General features: G+C 39.8%; 1 protein-coding gene across 1 annotated transcript in view; it reads right to left on the bottom strand.

Annotated features, from left to right (window-relative positions):
* The window catches only part of ntrk3a (neurotrophic tyrosine kinase, receptor, type 3a), a 166371-nt gene that overhangs the window by 107949 nt on the left and 38349 nt on the right, over positions 1-20073 (bottom strand). Inside the window, exon 4 of the mRNA XM_028584345.1 lies at positions 2665-2736. Within this exon, the coding sequence (XP_028440146.1) occupies positions 2665-2736 (72 nt within the window). The remainder of the gene's footprint in view (positions 1-2664; positions 2737-20073) is intronic.

Here is a 20073-nt window from a genome sequence, read left to right as displayed (position 1 = left end):
GTAGATTAGTTGTTGCTTTTTTTTGCTGGTATGTTAAAAGGTAGAGAAAGTGACATAAGTTCTGTTTGGCATTAGTCCAAAATGCTCTGAGTGACACAGAGGTACTGGCAGAGTAGCACGTAACATTTTATTTGTGGAGGACGATGGCAACCTGTAAGCTGCAGTTCAGAGCTTGTACTCACTTCACATCCTTCAGCAGAATCTTGTGTGTGTCAGTGGGATAAAAAAAAAAATTGTGGTATGGGATACTGGCAAGGCATAGCATGACGTTTATGGTATGACATAAAAAAAAATATATATATATATATATATATTTTTTTTTTTTTTACCAATGATTGACCTAAATGTTTTCTGTTTCTACGGTACCACCGATGGCTACTACATCATATCTCCAGCAAAAGGCAGAAAATGCAGAAAACCATGTTATGTTCTTCTTTACAAAGTAAATAAATGTCAGACTGAAACATGTGATGTGCATTCTTCTTAGAAAACAAATTGTTTTTAGAAATGTCTCATGATATATTGTCTCTAGTAATAATACTGCATGTGACATGACATAACATGACATGATGAACGGTTGACTTTCAGGCCAGGTTTCCTTTTTCACATCAAAGTTGGCTGCTGACGTAAAAATATAAAGGCCATTTTGATGCTGTCATTTCAATTCAGAATTTCTCAGATTCATGTCCCCCCTCACTGATGCTATATGTGAAAGTCACATCATAAAAAATAAAAAAATATCCGAGAGCCTGCAGGTTGCCATGATCCAACCCCAGCTTCTAATCCGTCCAGTTAAGGTGAAGCCTCAAACTCTTCCTCTCCTTCCCTCTTCCTTTGATGTGCTGGCTTTTTCTCTGCCATCTGCCCAGATCACAAGGCATACAAAATATTTCAGCCCTGTACATTTAGCGGCTGTCCTCACTGAAGCGCTGTAATTTAGGTCATGAATCATGCAGGGCACATAAAATATAAAACTAAAAGATAAAATAGTATGGCTTAAAAAGCCGCTATGGTAATATTCAAAGATTAAAGCATCTATGTTGCTTCAGTTTAGTTGAGACAGAACTGATGCTGGTTTATATGAGATGGAATGGTGTAAAAGCAACAGCAACAGACAGCAATAGGTGTATTACTCAAGAGCGGTTGGGACATCCTAAAGTAAAATACCAGGACAGAGGATTCAGCAGAATGAATGTGGATATACTCACAGTACAGAACGCATGTGTGTTTCTCCATGATACCGAAAGTTTCAAACAGCAACAGCAGCATTATGTCAAGGACTTTGAAACAAGGACAGGGTAATCACAAGAGGAAAAGAGAAAAAACAAAGCATTGCACTAAATGCTTTGAAATGGAAATGAAGTGTAGCGTGTTACCTAACTGATGAAGTCTACTGCCACTAGAGACACGTACAGAGACCCTCCCCCTTTCTATTTCAATCTTTGATATGAAGACTTGCAGCTTACCCTCAACATAGGTGTAATTATCATAACTAGTCAAAATGTGCCTGTTTGGAGCGGGCCGATTGCTTGGCCTGTGGTATTCCTGCTTGAAGCTTTCTCCAGAAACACTTTACCTCAAAATGACTTAGAGAAGGACCCCAAACCGCTTAATATGCAACTCTACTGTTTAGCCTACTATTGACTCACAGTGTAGTCCTACTTCAGAGGAAAACATATTGTACCACTACATTTACCTGACAGAGAACGTTGCAGATTCAGAATTTACTTACAAAATATCACAATTAAAAAGTGGAGTAATCTGACATTTGCCTTATGGACTAATGGCGGTGCACCATGCGGAAGAAAAGGTGGAAGGCAATGAAAATAAAGATAATTTTTGTTTAACTACATTTAAGTGGTGTCTATTTGGTTTTTGCATGTTGATATTGCCACAGTCAGCGTACAATGACGGTGGTGTTGTGTCGTCTCCTCATTATCGTTAACAAATTGAACACTTCAGCAGAGGCGTTCATTTCCAGACGCTCGATTGTTCCGACCTCTCAATAAAAATTCCCTTTGGTCCTGAAGCCCACTAGTTTGACGTCCCTTTGTTTCGAAAAAATAAACCCTCTGCTCCGACATCCCATTGTTCCGACCCTATAGGCTTTTGTGGATCCCATGTAACTTCTAGGCAAGTCCCTCCCTACAAAGCAGCTCGATTGGTTGGGGTTAAGCATTGACCTCAAGTGGTTAAGGTTAGGATAGCTGATTGGTCAGGGGATAGGACCTGAACTAATCGGGTTACGTTACCTTGCGTAAGCATGGACCCCTGGTCAATAGTAGAGTGTGAATGCTATTGAAGGGCGGCCCTTGCCTTAAATTTGAGTGTGTTCCATAATAAAGTACAGAATTATTGTTCCTATATGGTTGGAACAATATAGGATAAGTATGGATTTGATTCGTGAGTGTATGTTGCCGATGGTAATGTTATTAGTGTTATAAGTTAGCAGCACACTCAAACAACCGGACCCAGGGTGAGCATAGAGGGTGAGTCTGAGTGAGAAGGTAGAAGTGGTGAATTTACAGCTCCCAGCAAACTTCATACAATGTAGTGTCTATACAATCTAGTGTCAGCAAAAATGCCTTTTTAATGAGTTTCCTCTAAGCAAAATGATCCAAGTTTGTTGTGCCAGCTGTAGCTAAAAAACAATGGTCCACTTACAGTTCGAAGAGCTGCAGATGTTCAAAGATCTGCCAGGACAGTGTGGTCAACATGGGGTTCTTGGACAGGTTTCTGAGGGAGAGAAGGAGACAGAGACATTGCATCATTATGATATTATATGACATCATATAACAGACCTCTTCTCATATCGCCAGTGTATTGTTGTTTTGCTATCAGCCATGCAAAATCTATTCATCACACCACACGCCGCACTCATGCATTCACGCAACCTCTTCACTGACTTACACCTCATGCTGCTACCACTCATCTGAGTCACATACGAGCAAACAAATCTGATATGGGCGAATTTAGGGTTAGGGTTAACCCAGTCTGAATGCGTGTGAAGTTGTTTGGATGAGCGGTTCTGGAGACCAAGCAATCAGCCCAATCCCAACAGGCACGTTTTCAACGGGCTGCACAAGTAAAAATCCGTGATATCTATCTACAGTCTTCCAGAGGAGGGACACAGTCACTGTTCACTAACGTCAGTCTCAAGTCAAAACCAACAAGTCCCTGGTCAAATTCAAGCTCTAAACATTGGGTTTCAAGTCCTAAACAAGTTCCTGTGTGCAGTCCGTGTAGCGCCTATCAGTTCAACATTCCAGGTAAAAAGTAGAAATTCTCTCGATTGAATATAAGCACAAAATATGAGCTTTTGGCAGCTTGAGCCCTAAAGCATTGTCTAAAAATATTTTTCATTTCAACTAATGTAGGCTTGAAAACACACATTCAAGATGCTCTGTCTGTTAAGAGTGCCACTGCATTAAAGAGTTAAGGCCCATGGAGTGATCAGCTGTTTCCAAGTCTTTGATGTCATTGTCTTTCATTTGGATCATATGAGGGTTTCCATTGCAATGACATCACCAACACAGCGTGTTATAAATGCAAAAAAATGGAGGATTTAGCCAACATTACACACACACACACACACACACACACACACACACAGCAGTGTCTAAACTTCAGTCACGAACCATTTCCCTCGTAACCCCTTCACTGTGCAATAACACAACAGAAGCACAAGTGTCCATCTCCATGGCAACATAAAGCAAACTATGAAGAGGTCCTCAGGCAGGTGGATTGGAGGGACGAGACACCCACTGCAGTCCAATTCACCCCTGTATTAACAGTGATTATTGTGTGTGTGTGTGTGTGTGTGTGTGTGTGTGTGTGTGTGTGTGTGTATCACAGCCTGAAATATCTATCATAAACACACATCAGTGAGCCACACTGCACTGACATGTTCCCACACACACCATCCTGCTGCTGCCACAAATACTCATCGGCTGCTGAACATCCTCCAAAAACAAATGCCCTATTTCATGTTTGTTTGATAAAAATTACAGTGACCAGTTGTTTTGGGAAATAAAACTATATATGTGAGCTGTTTGTAAAGACTTAAGTCTTCAACAAGCTGGGAGACACAGAACAACAACATATAGCCTATATGTATATAGAGTCGGAAGATTGGGAATCTCCACTAAATTCTCCTGTCTGGACATCAGTTGAATATGGTGTCCCTGAGCCGGGCCCACTTTAAATCTTATATTTACAAACTGCAGCGGACATTCTGCCTCTAACACGACATTGTTAGATCATTCATTTGTGAAATAACAGCTTGGTTGATGAAATGTTGAGTAAATTAGATGAGTGACTTCTGATTTTAGGTTAGCGAAGCAAAGTGAGCAACCATAGACCCTGAAAACATCAGCAGTCACTCTTCATGGCGACCTGCTAGAAATGAAGGAAAAGTACTTTCGTTTATCGGTGTTTTAAGCTCCCCGACGTCTCCTTCCAAGCAGCGCTGCCTGGAAGGCACTAGGATTAGGCAGTGGTTATGGTTATGGTTATGGTTATGGTTATGTTTAGGGTTAAGGGTTAGGTGCCTTGAAGTCAACGGTCGCAGCGCTGCCTGGAAGGAGACGCTGGGGGCTTAAAACACCACCGATTGTACTTTTCAGGTGGTGATAGATAACAATACCTGACTGGCAAAAGATATAAAAGTGATTAAATAATCATTTTCTAATAAGAATTGTTGTAAAGAGTTACCACACAACCTCTTTGCCAGTCATGAAAACATGCTCAGTCACTGACACACATTTCAGTATCTTCTCCCTTTGTTTGGTGACACAATGAGAGCAGTTGATACTGATTGTTCAGCTGAGAGGTGAGAGAGTGGAGCTGGAGGAAGACAGGCAGGGACATAAATAGAAAAATAGCAAGTGAAAGACAAAAAAACAGAGGGAGTAGAAGAAGACAAACGAGGAGAAGGAGGTGAGACTGATGGTGAGAATGAGAAAGAGACTCGCGGGAGAACAACAGGAGAGACTTTCTCTGCAAAGTCACCTTCAAACCTGGTCAACACACACACACACACACACACACACACACACACACACACAGAGTGTCTGTGCAATATAAAAGCACAACTTTGAAATAGTGTGTGCGGGTATCTCCATTTTGTGCTGCCTTATACTGACTCTACTGTAGTAGTACTTCCATGCAGGCATCCAAGTGCCTTCAGTGACCTTGTTTTTCAAAATTCATGAACAGTTTTTTCTCTCAAACCAGCCACCACCAACCTCTGTGTGTTTACACTCCATTTTACACATGGTTACATTCTATTGTAAAAACTGACCTACCACAACATTGGCACAATTTGCTTAGATTGTGCAGCAGCGCACAATCTGCAAAGAGATAAACCATGAACCCTCACAGGCCCAATGAGGGGGTAGAGGGGTTCGGAGGGCCCTAGGGCTCCTTGGTACTATGAGCTCATTTCATCCCATCAGCAATCAGTATATCTGGGCAGGTTTTTTGCGTGTATATACATTATGCAGGTTTATTCAGAGAAATATTGAGATGACAATGAGTTACAGTTACTCCAAATGCTGAGTGCCAATGTTAAGTTTCTGCATTCAGAGCAAACACACACACACACACACACACACACACACACACACACACACACACACACACACACAGTCTCTCTCCCTGAGGCCTGAGAGCAAACATGTTTAGATATCAGCTGTGAAGAATGAATCATCAGCTTGTGTTTGGAGTAGTTTGGTCCCAGAGGTTTGAATTCATGCTCATAAATCAAGATCACATGCTTGTTACTTGCGACGCCTACACACGGGAATAAACATGCTTTGTGATTGGAACACACACACACACACACACAGCGTTGAGGGGCATTACATAATTTGGGATTGAGGTATTTTTGCTTTAGTTACTGCCAAAAATGAAGGTTTTTTTTCATATACATAAAGATTTGAGCATGAATCAATATCATTAATGTTAACATTATGTGGCTTCGGTTTGGGAGCATAACTATAATGTGGAGAATGACAGCCACAGTGCAGTCAGATGCAGAGTGATGCTGGCACTGTGCCAGGAGAAGAGCTTCTCTGCTTTAAATATACACACAGACAGACAGACAGACAGACACACACACACACACACACACACACACACACACACACACACACACACACACACACACACACACGCACACACCCCTTACTCTCTACATGCAGGAGGAGTCTTCTGAAAAGGTCGACTGACAGAAAAGGACAGCCTCATATTTAAAACACACTGGGTGTGTGTGTGTGCGTGTGTGTGTGTGTGTGTGTGTGTGTGTGTGTGTGTGTGTGTGTGTGTGTGTGTTGTGTGTGTGTGTGTGTGTGTGTGTGTGTGTGTGTGTGTGTGTGTGTGTGTGATATAACAATTTAGAATGAGCAATGAGGGAAATTAGTCATGACCATGAGAAGGTCAGGGGCTGCTTGTATGTGTGTGTGTTTGTGTGTTAATCTTGTTTACAGTGGTGTGTGTACTTGTACAATGTCGGTGTGTGAGTGTGTGCATGCATGTAAATGTATGTTAGAACCCTACAGTATGTGTCTCTAACTCCGTCACACACACATATTACGGAATAAAAATACTAATAACAACAATAATGCTAATAATGGTGTGTATAATATCATAAAGCCACAATTTACCTTCAAGCATTCTCCAGTATAAGGTTGTGCATGTGTGTGTGTGTGTGTGTGTGTGTGTGTGTGTGTGTGTGTGTGTGTGTGTGTGTGTGTGTGTGTGTATTGATGTTGTAGTGCTGCATTGAAGTGAAACTTTCACAAGAGACAGATTTTACAAAGTAAGAGGACGAGGCTAACATGTCCTGACTTGTACGGGTCAACTTTCAAAAACACTGGCTCCTATCCTCCAGGCCTGGTAAATGGCCACATCTTTCAAACTCCATCCATAAACTTTTTAAAAAAGTTTTCGGTCTCAAGCTGAATTCGATATAACCTAATGACATCATTGGGTTAATTTCTAATACTTAAAACATAGACTCTGTAGTTCTGTAGTTCTATGACACAATGCTAAAACATATTGTAACAGTAGTACGAGTGGAGAAGAGTGTAACAGTAGTACGAGTGGAGAAGAGTGTAACAGTAGTACGAGTGGGAAAGAGTGTAACAGTAGTACAAGTGGAGAAGAGTCTGAGTCCTAAGTAATTATTTATTCTATTGCAGTATTGTTTGGTCTGTTTTATTTTGTTGAGTTCTGAGTTTTGGGTTTTAATGTCTATATATATTGTATCATTAGGTTTAACTTGTTTGCAAGACAACTCTGTGTTGTTGCTTGATTGAAGATTATTGCTAATGTGTGATTATTGTATATATACAGTATGCACAGTTTGACCTATCTGAGATTATTTCTTCAGGTTGGACTTTGAACAGCACCGGATCAAAAGATAAACTGCTACAATATGGGCATGTCGATATAATCACAAGGACACGCAACACATGTGCTGTTTCTGCATACAGTACACACAGTACACACAGTTCACACAGGACATACAGTACATAGTACTGTGCATGTCAATAATAATGTAGATACAGTAGAGGAGAAATGACTGCTATAAAAACATTAATAATTGATACAGTTTCTCTCTGCTGCACTTCTTCATCTCCACAGGGGGTTCCTACCACTGCTGCCTGACAGAACCCACATACAATACACACACAACACACACACAACACACACACTTCATAAAAACCTTGATTGACACAATTAAAAAAGTAGAAGGCATTTAAACGCATGAACTTTTTGTTTTCAAAGGGATTCTGAACAATTCCCCCAACACATTTATTCACACACACACACACACACACACACACACACACACACACACACACACACACACACACACACAGAATTTAATAGGCTCTGTGCTTCTGTGGAGACTGCATAAGCTTTGAAAACGTGCACACACCATCTACTCCTCCACACACACTTTCAATGAGAGGCTGTTTCCATACTTTTGGAGTGATGCTAAACTGTCAATATTACCAATGAATGTTAGTGTGAAAGTTTCAATGCATGAAATGAGACGGTCACCAGAGTACTCTTCAAGAGTACTGAGGACTGAATATTTATTGCCTACGGCCACCTCCTGTGGTGAATAGGTATGCTAGAGGTCTGCAAGCTGAGTCCATTTGGGCCAGATTCAAGCCTTTTTTATAAATGATCTTTCTGAGAATAAGCACAAAACCAGAATAATACGTGCATATAAATGTAGTCACTAACATCAGATGTAATTCGATGTAGCTGTAACACTTGCTATTACAGTGATTGCCATTTGTGCTGCTTATCTATTACGTCAAAGTGTTTTATTTCTATTTGTATAGGTATGTACAGAGGGTGGCTGGTTTGTCAGCAGTTTGAATGAGGCAGATCTGTAATTCCGTATTCTGCTCTGCACTATTGATGTCAGTTGTGTGAATGTGTTACAGAGGCTTGTTTGTTCTCTCAAGCTTGAAAGTATTCAGAGAGGACGGGCATGAATGGGAAAGCCGCACTGAAAAAGAGAGAGAGAGAGAGAGAGAGAGAGAGAGAGAGAGAGAGAGAGAGAGAGAGAGAGAGAGAGAGATCCATGTCAAAATCTGAGATTTGAAGAAACTGACAGCCTAGATGTTTACCTGCAGTACAGCCTGTTGTATTGTTCATAAATTTGACCTCTGGCATTTCAAGTGACGGTGTCTGTGCACGGTGGGCGGTTGTGAATTGCTCTTAAGCTGTAACATGAATAAAAAACAGGATCACAATATTAAACATGCTGGTATTGATGTACTCAACTACAACTCCAACTTCAACATCATTTCCCTATATTATTACATATCAGAATCAGAATCAGAATCAGAAATATTTTAATAATCCCAGGGGGAAATTATTTTTGCTACAACTCCAGATATACAAACAACATATATTATCCAGACTTTAACATATACACTACCGGTCAAAAGTTTGGGGTCACTTAGAAATTTCCATTCCAGACAGAATACCAGCAGAGACCAGTTGCATTGTTTTTTTTAACCAGGGCAGCAGTTTTCAGATTACATTATGTGCTTACATAATTGCAAAATGGTTCTCTACTGTTGTAGACAGAAGTGGCTGAAGAAATGCTTGAAATTCCATGCTTTTTGGTCTAAACGTCATACCCAAATTAAAAGTGGTACAGCTCCCATATACTTTGACACTTAGGGGTGTGCCTGATATCATTGGAAAGGAAACACTCAAGTTGTGTCAGGGTGATTCTAGGCCTTACTGACACAGAGTTACAGAGGCTAGAATGGAGATTTTTTATTTCTGTCCAAGTTATAAATCTGTAAAATTATTAAAATACACTGCTGTAAACACATCTGACAGGTGACAGACAACACAGCATTAGCCACGTCTCAGCTTACTACAGAAAAAAAAATTCAGAAGCTAAAAGACTCAAAAATGGATTTTATATGAATTCTTTTCTACAAATATATGTCTGTGCGTTTTTTATTTCTATTTGAAAAGTGCAAATAAAAAGCCAAAAACTACAAAATACAACACTTCTCAAATACACAAACAAACCCACATCAATCACCTTTCCAATGATATCAGGCACACCCCTGAGTGTCAAAGTATATGGGAGCTGTACCACTTTTAATTTGGGTATGACGTTTAGACCAAAAAGCATGAATTTCAAGTGTTTCTTCAGCCACTTCTTTCTACAACAGTCGAGAACCCTTTTGCAATTATGTAAGCAAATAATGTAATCTGAAAACTGCTGCCCTGGTTAAAAAAAACAATACAACTGATCTCAGCAGGTATTGTGTCTGGAATGGAGTGGAATGGAAATTTCTAAGTGACCCCAAACTTTTGACCGGTAGTGTATATTAAAAACAAATACACAATAATAATATATAAAAAATAAAAAAATATTATAAATAAATAATAAAATAAAAATATTAGCATAATTATGTCAGCAGAAGTTTGCTCTCTTTTTTTCCATAGACTCACTGCTCAATGGGAATAGCGTTAAAGGTGCAATATGTAATATTGTATGTAATACTGGCAGCTAGCGGTTAAAATAGTTACTGCACTACCAATCCAAAATACTGCAGAGTTGTCTCCCCCGCCCCCTCCTGCCCAGACTCAAAGTTCACGGAGGTTGCCAGGCTGAGACCGCAGCATTCACAACAATGTTGCTAGATGCTTTTCTCACATAGCCAGACATTACTCCACAGCACAGCGCAGTAGCTAACGGTAGATGCTAGTCTCACATAGCCAGACATTACTCCACAGCACAGCGGAGTAGCTAACGGTAGATGCTAGTCTCACATAGCCAGACATTACTCCACAGCACAGCGGAGTAGCTAACGGTAGATGCTAGTCTCACATAGCCAGACATTACTCCACAGCACAGCGGAGTAGCTAACGGTAGATGCTAGTCTCACATAGCCAGACATTACTCCACAGCACAGCGGAGTAGCTAACGGTAGATGCTAGTCTCACATAGCCAGACATTACTCCACAGCACAGCGGAGTAACTAACGTTAGATGCTGGCTATATTGACAGTCATAAAAGCCCGTGCTCACGCGGAGCTCTGTAACCAACTGACAGACACACTTTTTCGGCTTAAAATTACAGTATGAACCGCTAAAAACACAACAACCTCACTGTCCTCTCCACACGCCAGTCAGGCACACTTCCTCGGCTTAGAATTACAATACGAAATGCTAAAAATACCACTACCTTGCCGACGGAACACACTTCATTGGCTTAGAATTACGGCAACAATCGCTAAACACACTGCAAACTCACAGTCCTCTCTTGCTGATTTACAGCCCCCCTCTCGTGGCTTAAAATAACTCTACGTTGTCGGCTCCAGCTGCTGAACTACACGCTGTAAACAGCCATGGGCTGCATGCTTGGTCCTCCCGGTAACGTTAACAGTTAGCATGGTTAGCATGGCGGCGTTAGCCAGGACCAGTTGGGATCACTTTAATGGCTATGTCTCAATTGTTTTTGCGAGTAACCAACTCGGGTACTCTAGCTATATAATTCAATATGAGTACACAAATGTTGAAATGACAAAAAATGCCCGTCCCTAGTAGCTGTGATAAATTAGCATGAAGCTAATGCTTACCTGTTCAGGAGAAAATAAGCCAACTCTGCGTCCTTTTGGGCTCTAAGCTGTCTCCATCTTTCAAATACATCTCCAATATTTACCAGGGGGTTGTTACGTCTCTGGTCACGCAAATGTTAGAAACATGCTGTTTTCTTTTTTTATGTCATGTAGAATCTATCTCCGTTGATCCTGTTTGTTTGTTTGCTGCTTTCATGGCTGTACTACCGTTACAGCTGTAGCGCGCTGGGTTTACGTTTTTACAGGTATATCTGGCAACCCGGCCTGCCTGTCAAACTGGGCCGATGATAACAACACACAGATCAAAACATTAACATAAATTCCGTCACGGAATGTAAATTTCAAAAAGAAAAAATACTGACATTAGCATTGTTGTCAGAAAAGATAGTATTTCAGTTTAACATGTTTCCTTAATATCTGATGAGGCATTGGTGTCATTTATTACAGTACGAATATTACATATTGGACCTTTAATGATGTGTGAATATGTTATCATTCAATAAACACGTTATTGAACATTAAATCATTTCAATTATCAGAAAGAGCAGCTGCAGACAGCTATCCCTTACTCTCAACCAACATAGACTACTCCTGGCAAGGCTTACGGCAGCAAAAAAGGCTTTGGTTCCACCCTAATCTACCCTTAACACAATACTGGCTAACTGCTTACCAGTATATTACTTCTCTTGAGAGAACTGCATGCCTCAACAAGGCCAAACCAACAAACATCCAGGCATGGTCGCAGATTACACTGTCCATCCAATAACACCTTGTTAAACAGAAAAACCTGACCTGAATGTAGATTGTGGGTGTTTATTTTTATTTAATTTTACTTATTTTATACATATGTTATATTTATTTTTTATTTTGTTTTATTTTTTATTTTTTTTAATTATTTTCTGGGGAATGCTTTATACTTAGCTAATTTTGACATTGTAACTGCTATCTTTCATCTACTTCACCATCTCGCTTTTATCTCTCATGAGCTATGTATTGAATGTTCAGTAGCAGAAGCAGTAGCAGATGTAGAAGTATTAGTAGCAGTATGAAGAGTTCAACATGGTATATGCAGACGTCTGTGCCCCATCCATTATGCCAGCGCACTCAAACCATGGGTGTTACGAGAACTGATACTTAGTTACCAAGTCGATGCTAAAATTCTGAAAACGTGATGTACTGTAGGTACCGGACCTGAGGGGGGCAGCATACATCCACAAATGTTACACAATGTTTCTAGTCTGCCGCCAAATGCCAAAGAAAACGCCTACCAGTGCAGAAGAACAGCAGTTTGACAGATAGCTCTCTTGCGTCTCTCTTTAAATTATACTACATATAGCATTTTGCTTTTATGACAACGACATTAACACTAGCTAGGTAGCTAGCTATGTTAACAGAGGGTTGACTACACAGCTAACAACAAGCTTACAACACATGCTTACCAGCAACATTCAATGTCCGGCTGATCTGTTTGGATAGGCTTTTCTGTCTTTGACGACACCTTTTCTGAGAAGTTCGGGGATTTTCAACTTGAAGCACTCAGAGCGGCCGCACAAAAAAGGCGGATCGCTCTGAAACAAGACGCTTTTTTTCTATGCGGTCGCATGCAGCAGTATACGCTCCATAGAAATAAAATGGATAGAAAGGCTATTAAAACGTTCGCCATGGTTGTTTGATTAGTAAAACAACAAAAGGCTGATTGTTGTCATGGTGACAACACGCATTAGGGGTGCCATAAACCTTTACGCAGCTCGCTGGAAGAAGAGCGGCCTGACGCAGCAATAAAATGGACAGGTGTTCATCCCCTGGACATCCGCCCAGCTGAGCTAACATTAGCTACAGTGAACATCACATCAGTATATCGTGTCGATAAGGTCTACAGATGGTAGCTATGTAATTTTAAATAAAGTCATTATTTTGTCTTATTTGGGCTATAATTTATGTAACTAGGTGTTAACTTATTTGTTCTTTCAACTCTTAATTTACCCTACTTAAAAAACTTAAACACCCCAGAGTGTTTTTTTCTCCTATCCAGGATTGTATGCTCCTGATGTCAGACCTTTCTCCGCAGTGCTGTGGAGATAGAGCTGGCAATGCGAGACTATGCTGTTAATGACAAGGAGTCCTCCTGTAGTGGACGTGTGTCTGTGTTCGTCTCTCTGCTGTGGTCACACATTCTCCTTTGATTGGAGGTCCATCTGTGTCCCTCCTCTGTCAGCTGGTGATGTAACAATGGTTATTATTCATAGCTGCTGAGATCATGGCCCTCATCAGTAATCCTCTCAGGACAGGAGGAAAGAGAAGAGTGAGCCAGAAAGACAAATTTCATTTATATTTATATTTCCATTTCTATCTCTGTTTTTTTTCTGATTACCCTTCAGTAGTGCCTGAGGAGCACTGAGCTCAAACTGCACTGCCTTATATTGTATATTATAGCTTCCATCTGACTTCATGCTGTTGCTCTTTGGGCCTTATTGGAAGCCTTTCCCTGTATCTGACACAGATAATTACTAAAACACAGAGGCATCATTGATTCCAGTGATTCACAAGTGATGAACTATGAACTCCTCTGCTTCCTGCCCCACCCCCTGCCATGTTAGAACAGCTGTCTGCCCCATCTACCATTGCCAATATGCTAAACAAACTTTTTTTTATTATTATTATTACACTGAAGAGAACTTCAACCAATGCACAACAACAAACTAGAAAATTTCAGATACATGTATAAAGTAGTGCAATCGCTTTTGTCGTGCAGCAAATAACTTTTCTTAAAGGTCCCATCGCATGAAAATTTCACTTTATGAGGTTTTTTAACATTAATATGAGTTCCCCCAGCCTGCCTATGGTCCCCCAGTGGCTAGAAATGGTGATAGGTGTAAACCGAGCCCTGGGTATCCTGCTCTGCCTTTGAGAAAATGAAAGCTCAGATGGGCCAATCTGGAATCTTGCTCCTTATGAGGTCATAAGGAGCCAGGTTACCTCCCCTTTCTCTGCTTTGCCCACCCAGAGAATTTGGCCAACCCATGAGAGAGAGACATCATGGCTTGCAAACAAGCAAAGTGGCAGTTGGTCAAGGCCACACCCCTACTTTACTCTGATTGTGTGTGGAATGTCATGTCAGTGGTTAAAACGGTCAAAGGTCCAACGTATTTCATAAATTATTAATAATTAATCGATTAACGATTGTTAAGGCTGCCGACTATCGATTAGAGACATTGCTTAGAATTTACATCCCTAGCCAGGAGAGTCCAGAAGCGGTGATCTTTTCAATGTTCCATGAATGATGGTGTACCACCAGGCACAATGCTTGAACCACTACTCTTTTTTTTTATTTATACAGGTGTGTTTTCTTAGAAGTTCTCCCACATTCCATATTTATCAGAACTGTTATGATACCAGATACTCAGGCTATATCCACACTACTACATTTAGAATATCTTTTTCTACATCTACACCTCGCGTCCACACTTTACTGACGTTTCTGAGCCCCTAAAACAGAGACATTTGGAAACACTGCTGACCCAGTTTTTGTGACACCTACTAATAGATCATTCTGTCATGTTATGCCAATGTGGAAACCAAATAGGATCATGTTTACCATTGTTCTACTAATAGATGTCAGGCTAAGAAAAGACCCAAAATGTACTACATGCCCTGACATGACTGCATATTTTGGCAGGGCATTCTGAGTTTACAACAGAGTCTATGTTCTTCATTAAGAAGGAAACTACAGATGTTTTACCGTCTCTTCTCAAGCCTACTGGGAGTTTACTACCAAGATAGATTTTGGATGGAGTGTCACTTTAACAAATCGCATCTGTGACAAAAAAATGTATGGATACCACCATCATTATCGTCACGCTCATCATCATTATCCCTCCTCGTTATATGGAGTTATATTAGTATCTTTATTCAAGAGCGCATTCTTTCAATTTGAGAGCATTTCTCACTGATATTACGTTCAGATTTTGTAATAATTTCCCTCAAAACCTTGCTCTCACACTCAAATGGTCATGCTCGGGCTTGGATTTGCTCTGCTTGTGCTCAAACTTTGTGCTCGGACTCAGATATGTTGTTCTGTGGACAGATTTCCTGCTCTCAGCTTTGAACCTTCTCCTCGCACTCAGCCTGATTCTGCGCTGGCGCTTGCAAATCTGCTGCTCTCGGATCTCTCCCTGCGCCGCTTGGATTTTTCTGTGTTACAACACTATCAAAATTCCACAACCAATAGAATGCCAGGTGTAGTGTTGACCAATGAAATGATCCCTGCCCTGTTGAGGGTGCGTTCGTTTTATGTGAGAACATCCGTTGCAGCCGGCTCCTCTGTAACCATGGGTCTGTAACCCAAGTTTATTTAACCCCGCCGTCCATCGCTTTATTATTAGTATATGTCAATAATGTGCACAGAATGGTCGACGGTCTTTCACCTGCACCCATCAGGAAACGGGAGAAAGCTTTGAAGTGGGACATATCAAGTTACGTAGCTACACAACTATGAGGGTGAGTAACATAAATTAAGCACATAGCATATGGCGCTAGCCTAGCTTGATGTCCGTAAACAAATAGATTTTCTTCGTAGTTTAGCTAGATTGAACAACATATGACCGACAGTATGTGTATTTTTCCTCGTTTGGTTAACCTTGTTCCTGGAGATTTTGCTAATTTAATGTTAGAGCCAATAGTAAAACCTAAACTGTAATATAACTGAAAGAACACCAGAAACTGGATTGTTTGTGTTCGTTTTTGCATCACTGTTGTGTGTTGTTCATCAGAATTTAGTCTTCATTTCTTCATATAACATTAGTTTGAAAATGATGGATTCATTTCAGTCTGTATAAAACTTTGTAATGTTAAGTACAATGTTATCACTATAATAAAAACAGATCTAGAATAATTTGCTCCTTAAATAGCAGTTTTTTTTAATGAATACAAAGCAAACTGAACAGAAAAAACAAGCATTTTCTTTTCTTTTCTTCCAGTGCTGCATCATAGCAGCAGAGTCTTATCACCAGCCCATGAAAGCTAGAAGTCACCCTGCTGCTCCAGATCTACCTACTGTATGACTGGCTACAGACTACAACCATCTGCATCATCATCAACAGCTGCAATTAAAGTCTCTTGGGGTCATATGGGACTCGGTTGTTCTCCATACTGCATCGTACACTATATTATTTTTCTGTTTTGTTATATTAGTAGTCTACAGACAACACTAAGTATCATTACTTAATCACAGTATATATTATTCTGGTGTACGCTGTTGATGTGACTCACTGCTATTGATTATACGTCACTTTAGCTTGCTACTACCTCATAACTTTGCCTTAATTGCTCTTGTTTAGTTAATTTATTTTCTACTAGTTATATATATACCTCCTATTTATTTCAATTATTCTATAACTTGTGTTGCAATACCTGAATTATCCCTCTTGTGAACACTAGGCTTATCTTATCTTTATTTTAGTTCATATCATAACCCTGCTCACAAACTCACCTGTACCTGGGTCATCAGTTTGCCAATATCAATGTTCCTGCTACAGTAAATCCTACAGGCAAAGTGTACTGCTTCACAGGAGTATGAACCATACGCTTTTTAGGTTTTGTGTCAAATATTGTGCAGTTGGTTATGAATTACTTATTGTTTTGACAAGGTAAATTAAAGCTGTTTAACAACCTGCAAGTGTCCTCTCTGGTAAATTTAATTATACTGTTTTTAGATTTAGATTACAGAAAATGAAAAACCTATTTGCCTTGATAAGGGTTTTAGTTTGTTGCAAGTATGAACATGGCTTTAATAATCTTATTGCTCTGAAAAACCACAATGATTTAAGAAATATCAGTGATACTTAACATTTATTGATTAATTGTTTATGTGTGCAGACATTACAGGCACCTATTCATGTAAGCAGAGAACAAAATAGTTTGTTCTCTCTTTTATCACTTGGATTATGCAGGTGATGGTGCAGAAACGGGTGAAGTCCTTGTAGATCTCTGGCACTTTGAGGACAGACCGATCCAGCAACTCTCCACTGTTGTCTTTGTATAGTGTGCTCCTATTTAAAACAAATTCATAGACATCAACACATAAGGTATAAGGTGTATATAGCTTTCTTTAACATCATTACTATCTTACCTTACCTTCTCTTCTCTGCTTTGGATTTGTGGACATCACAGTAATTGTCTCTCCTGGGCCTTGTTCTGCACCCTGTGAATTTAAGCAAGAAAGAAATGATAAGTGTATGTAACATGATTTTACAATTAAATTATTATCAGACTTGCCAACGTACTTGGTTTGTGCCACTAATGCCTGCCCTCTGCACACAGGTGAGTACAGGGGGAACCAATGGGATTTTGCGTTTGCAGTAATGTACTGACTGGAACAACACAGTAGTGTGGTTGTACAACACTGGTTCATGCACACGGTGCAGCTCAACAGGGGTACTTCAGCCCCACCTGGAAGAAGGGAAACTGAAACAAAATACTTGTTTTTTTTTCTGTTCAATTTGCTTTGTATTGATTTCATAAGGGTAAAAATAAATAACTGCTATTTCTTTTATTATAGGAGTGGAATTGTACTTACAACTTTCTATACATATACACATATATATATATATATATATATATATATATATATATATATATATATATATATATATATATATATATATGAATGTTATTGTTAAAATAATGTTATAAGAATTTAGAACATCTGAAAAACATGCAACAGTGATGTAAAAACTGATACAAACAATCCAGTTTCTTTTGCTTTTCAGTTATATTACAGTTTAGGTTTTACAATTGCCTCTAACATGTCTGAAATTAGCTAAATCCCCAGGAACATGGTTAACCAAACGAAGAAAATTTACAAAGTGGGGTCATTAAATACCAGTTGTAAATAAACACATACTGTCCGTCATATGTCGTTCAATCTAGCTAGCTAAACTACTGATTTAAAGAAAAGCTATTTGTTTACAGACATCAAGCTAGGCTAGCGCCATATGCTATGTTCTTAATTTATGTTACTCACCCTCATTGTTGTGTAGCTACGTAACTTGATATGTCCCACTTCAAAGCTTTCTCCCGTTTCCTGATGGGTGCAGGTGAAAGACCGTCGACCATTCTGTGCACATTATTGACATATACTAATAATAAAGCGATGGACGGCGGGGTTAAATAAACTTGCGTTACAGACCCATGGTTACAGAGGAGCCAGCCGCAACGGATGTTCTCACATAAAACGAACGCACCCTCAACGGGGCAGGGATCATTTCATTGGTCAACACTACACCTGGCATTCTATTGGTTGTGGAATTTTGATAGTGTTGTAACAGAAAAATCCAAGCGTGCAGGAGAGATCCGAGAGCAGCAGATTTGCAAGCGCGCAGAATCAGGCTGAGTGCGAGGAGAAGGTTCAAAGCTGAGAGCAGGAAATCTGTCCACAGAACAACATATCTGAGTCCGAGCACAAAGTTTGAGCACAAGCAGAGAAAATCCAAGCGCGAGCATGACCATTTGAGTGTGAGAGCAAGGTTTTGAGGGAAATTATTACAAAATCTGAATGTAATATCAATGAGAAATGCTCTCAAATTGAAAGAATGAATAATAATGATGAATAATGAATAAAGATAGGAATATAACTCCATATCGTTACTGCATACTGTACATTATAGGACTGTCTATGCTTATTATCTGTAATGACTGTCACAGATGAAACTCAAGAGGACAATACTACACACCCACACACACACATGCACACACACACACACACACACACACACACACACACACACACACACACACACACACACACACACGATTAGCAGGGGCTATTTGAAGAACAACTGACTGGACTGTGAAATGACAGGTGTTGCCATGGTAATTAAAACTGTCAGTCATTCTGTCTGTGTCTGTTTGCGCGTGACACAGTGCAGTCTGTGGTTGTTCTACTTGTCAATCAAACTAAAAAACTAATTGTGTTTGAGAGTTTGCACTTTGAAAACAATTGTGACTTTGAGAAACTTTACTCAGAAAGTTTACATGGAAACACTTTTAGTTTCCACTGTGTTCACCAGTAGCTAAAACTAAGTAATAAGTAATAACTCAAGGTTCGACGACATCGATGCTGTGTATCAGCAGTTTGAATGTCTGAGAATATTAAACATATTTACTCAAACTCAATCTAATCTGTTTCCAATTGAGTTGATGCATTAAATCAAAATGTGAAGAAAGTGAAGTGGTCAAAATCTTTTCAGTTTTTTCCATCATTAATACCCTGGACATGATTTTAATTAAATTCAATAATCAGGGGCCTGTTTGTTGAGGAGAGTAGAAGACTGAGAATGACCACGTTTCCTAGCAACATACAAAAACACACAAACATACACAGATCCACATACCCATACACACAGAGAGAAACAAACACCATCTGCCCACTTCCTGCTGTTCAGGAAGTCTCAGCAGCACTAAGATGTAGAGCCGGCCGAAGCACTGATTGGCCACTGTTTCCTCCTAGGAGACAGTCACTGTGCCAGAAGACACAAGATGTCAAGATGTAGAGCAAATTAATGCCAATGATTTTGTAACATCAGCGGTGTGCTCTCTACAGTAAATGTAACATTTTACATTCACCTTGACGAGGATGTAAAAGTACTTACAGAGTGCATTTACTGCATGATGCTTTAATACTCTTTTAAACTGTGACTTATTTTCCCAACATTGTTTCTATTAAAGGTATAGTGGAGGATTTTCTTTTTTCCGGGTGGATCATCAAGACTATTGGTCCTCCTAGTTGTCAATCATTCTGGTGATATGTATACGTAAGGCCGTCGTACGTGCATGTCCCTAGCTTTCAGGTGTATATGTGTGGTGAGCTTGAGCTACGGTTTCAGCCATTCATTGAAGCTCGCTGTTCTCACCGTGTTTTTTCAAAATGTCTGAGGGTTGC

The sequence above is a fragment of the Perca flavescens genome, chromosome 8, assembly GCF_004354835.1.
Source record: "Perca flavescens isolate YP-PL-M2 chromosome 8, PFLA_1.0, whole genome shotgun sequence".
NCBI lineage: Eukaryota > Metazoa > Chordata > Actinopteri > Perciformes > Percidae > Perca > Perca flavescens.
The sequence above is the reverse complement of the archived record's forward strand: the minus strand, read 5'-3'. Positions and strand labels throughout refer to the sequence as shown.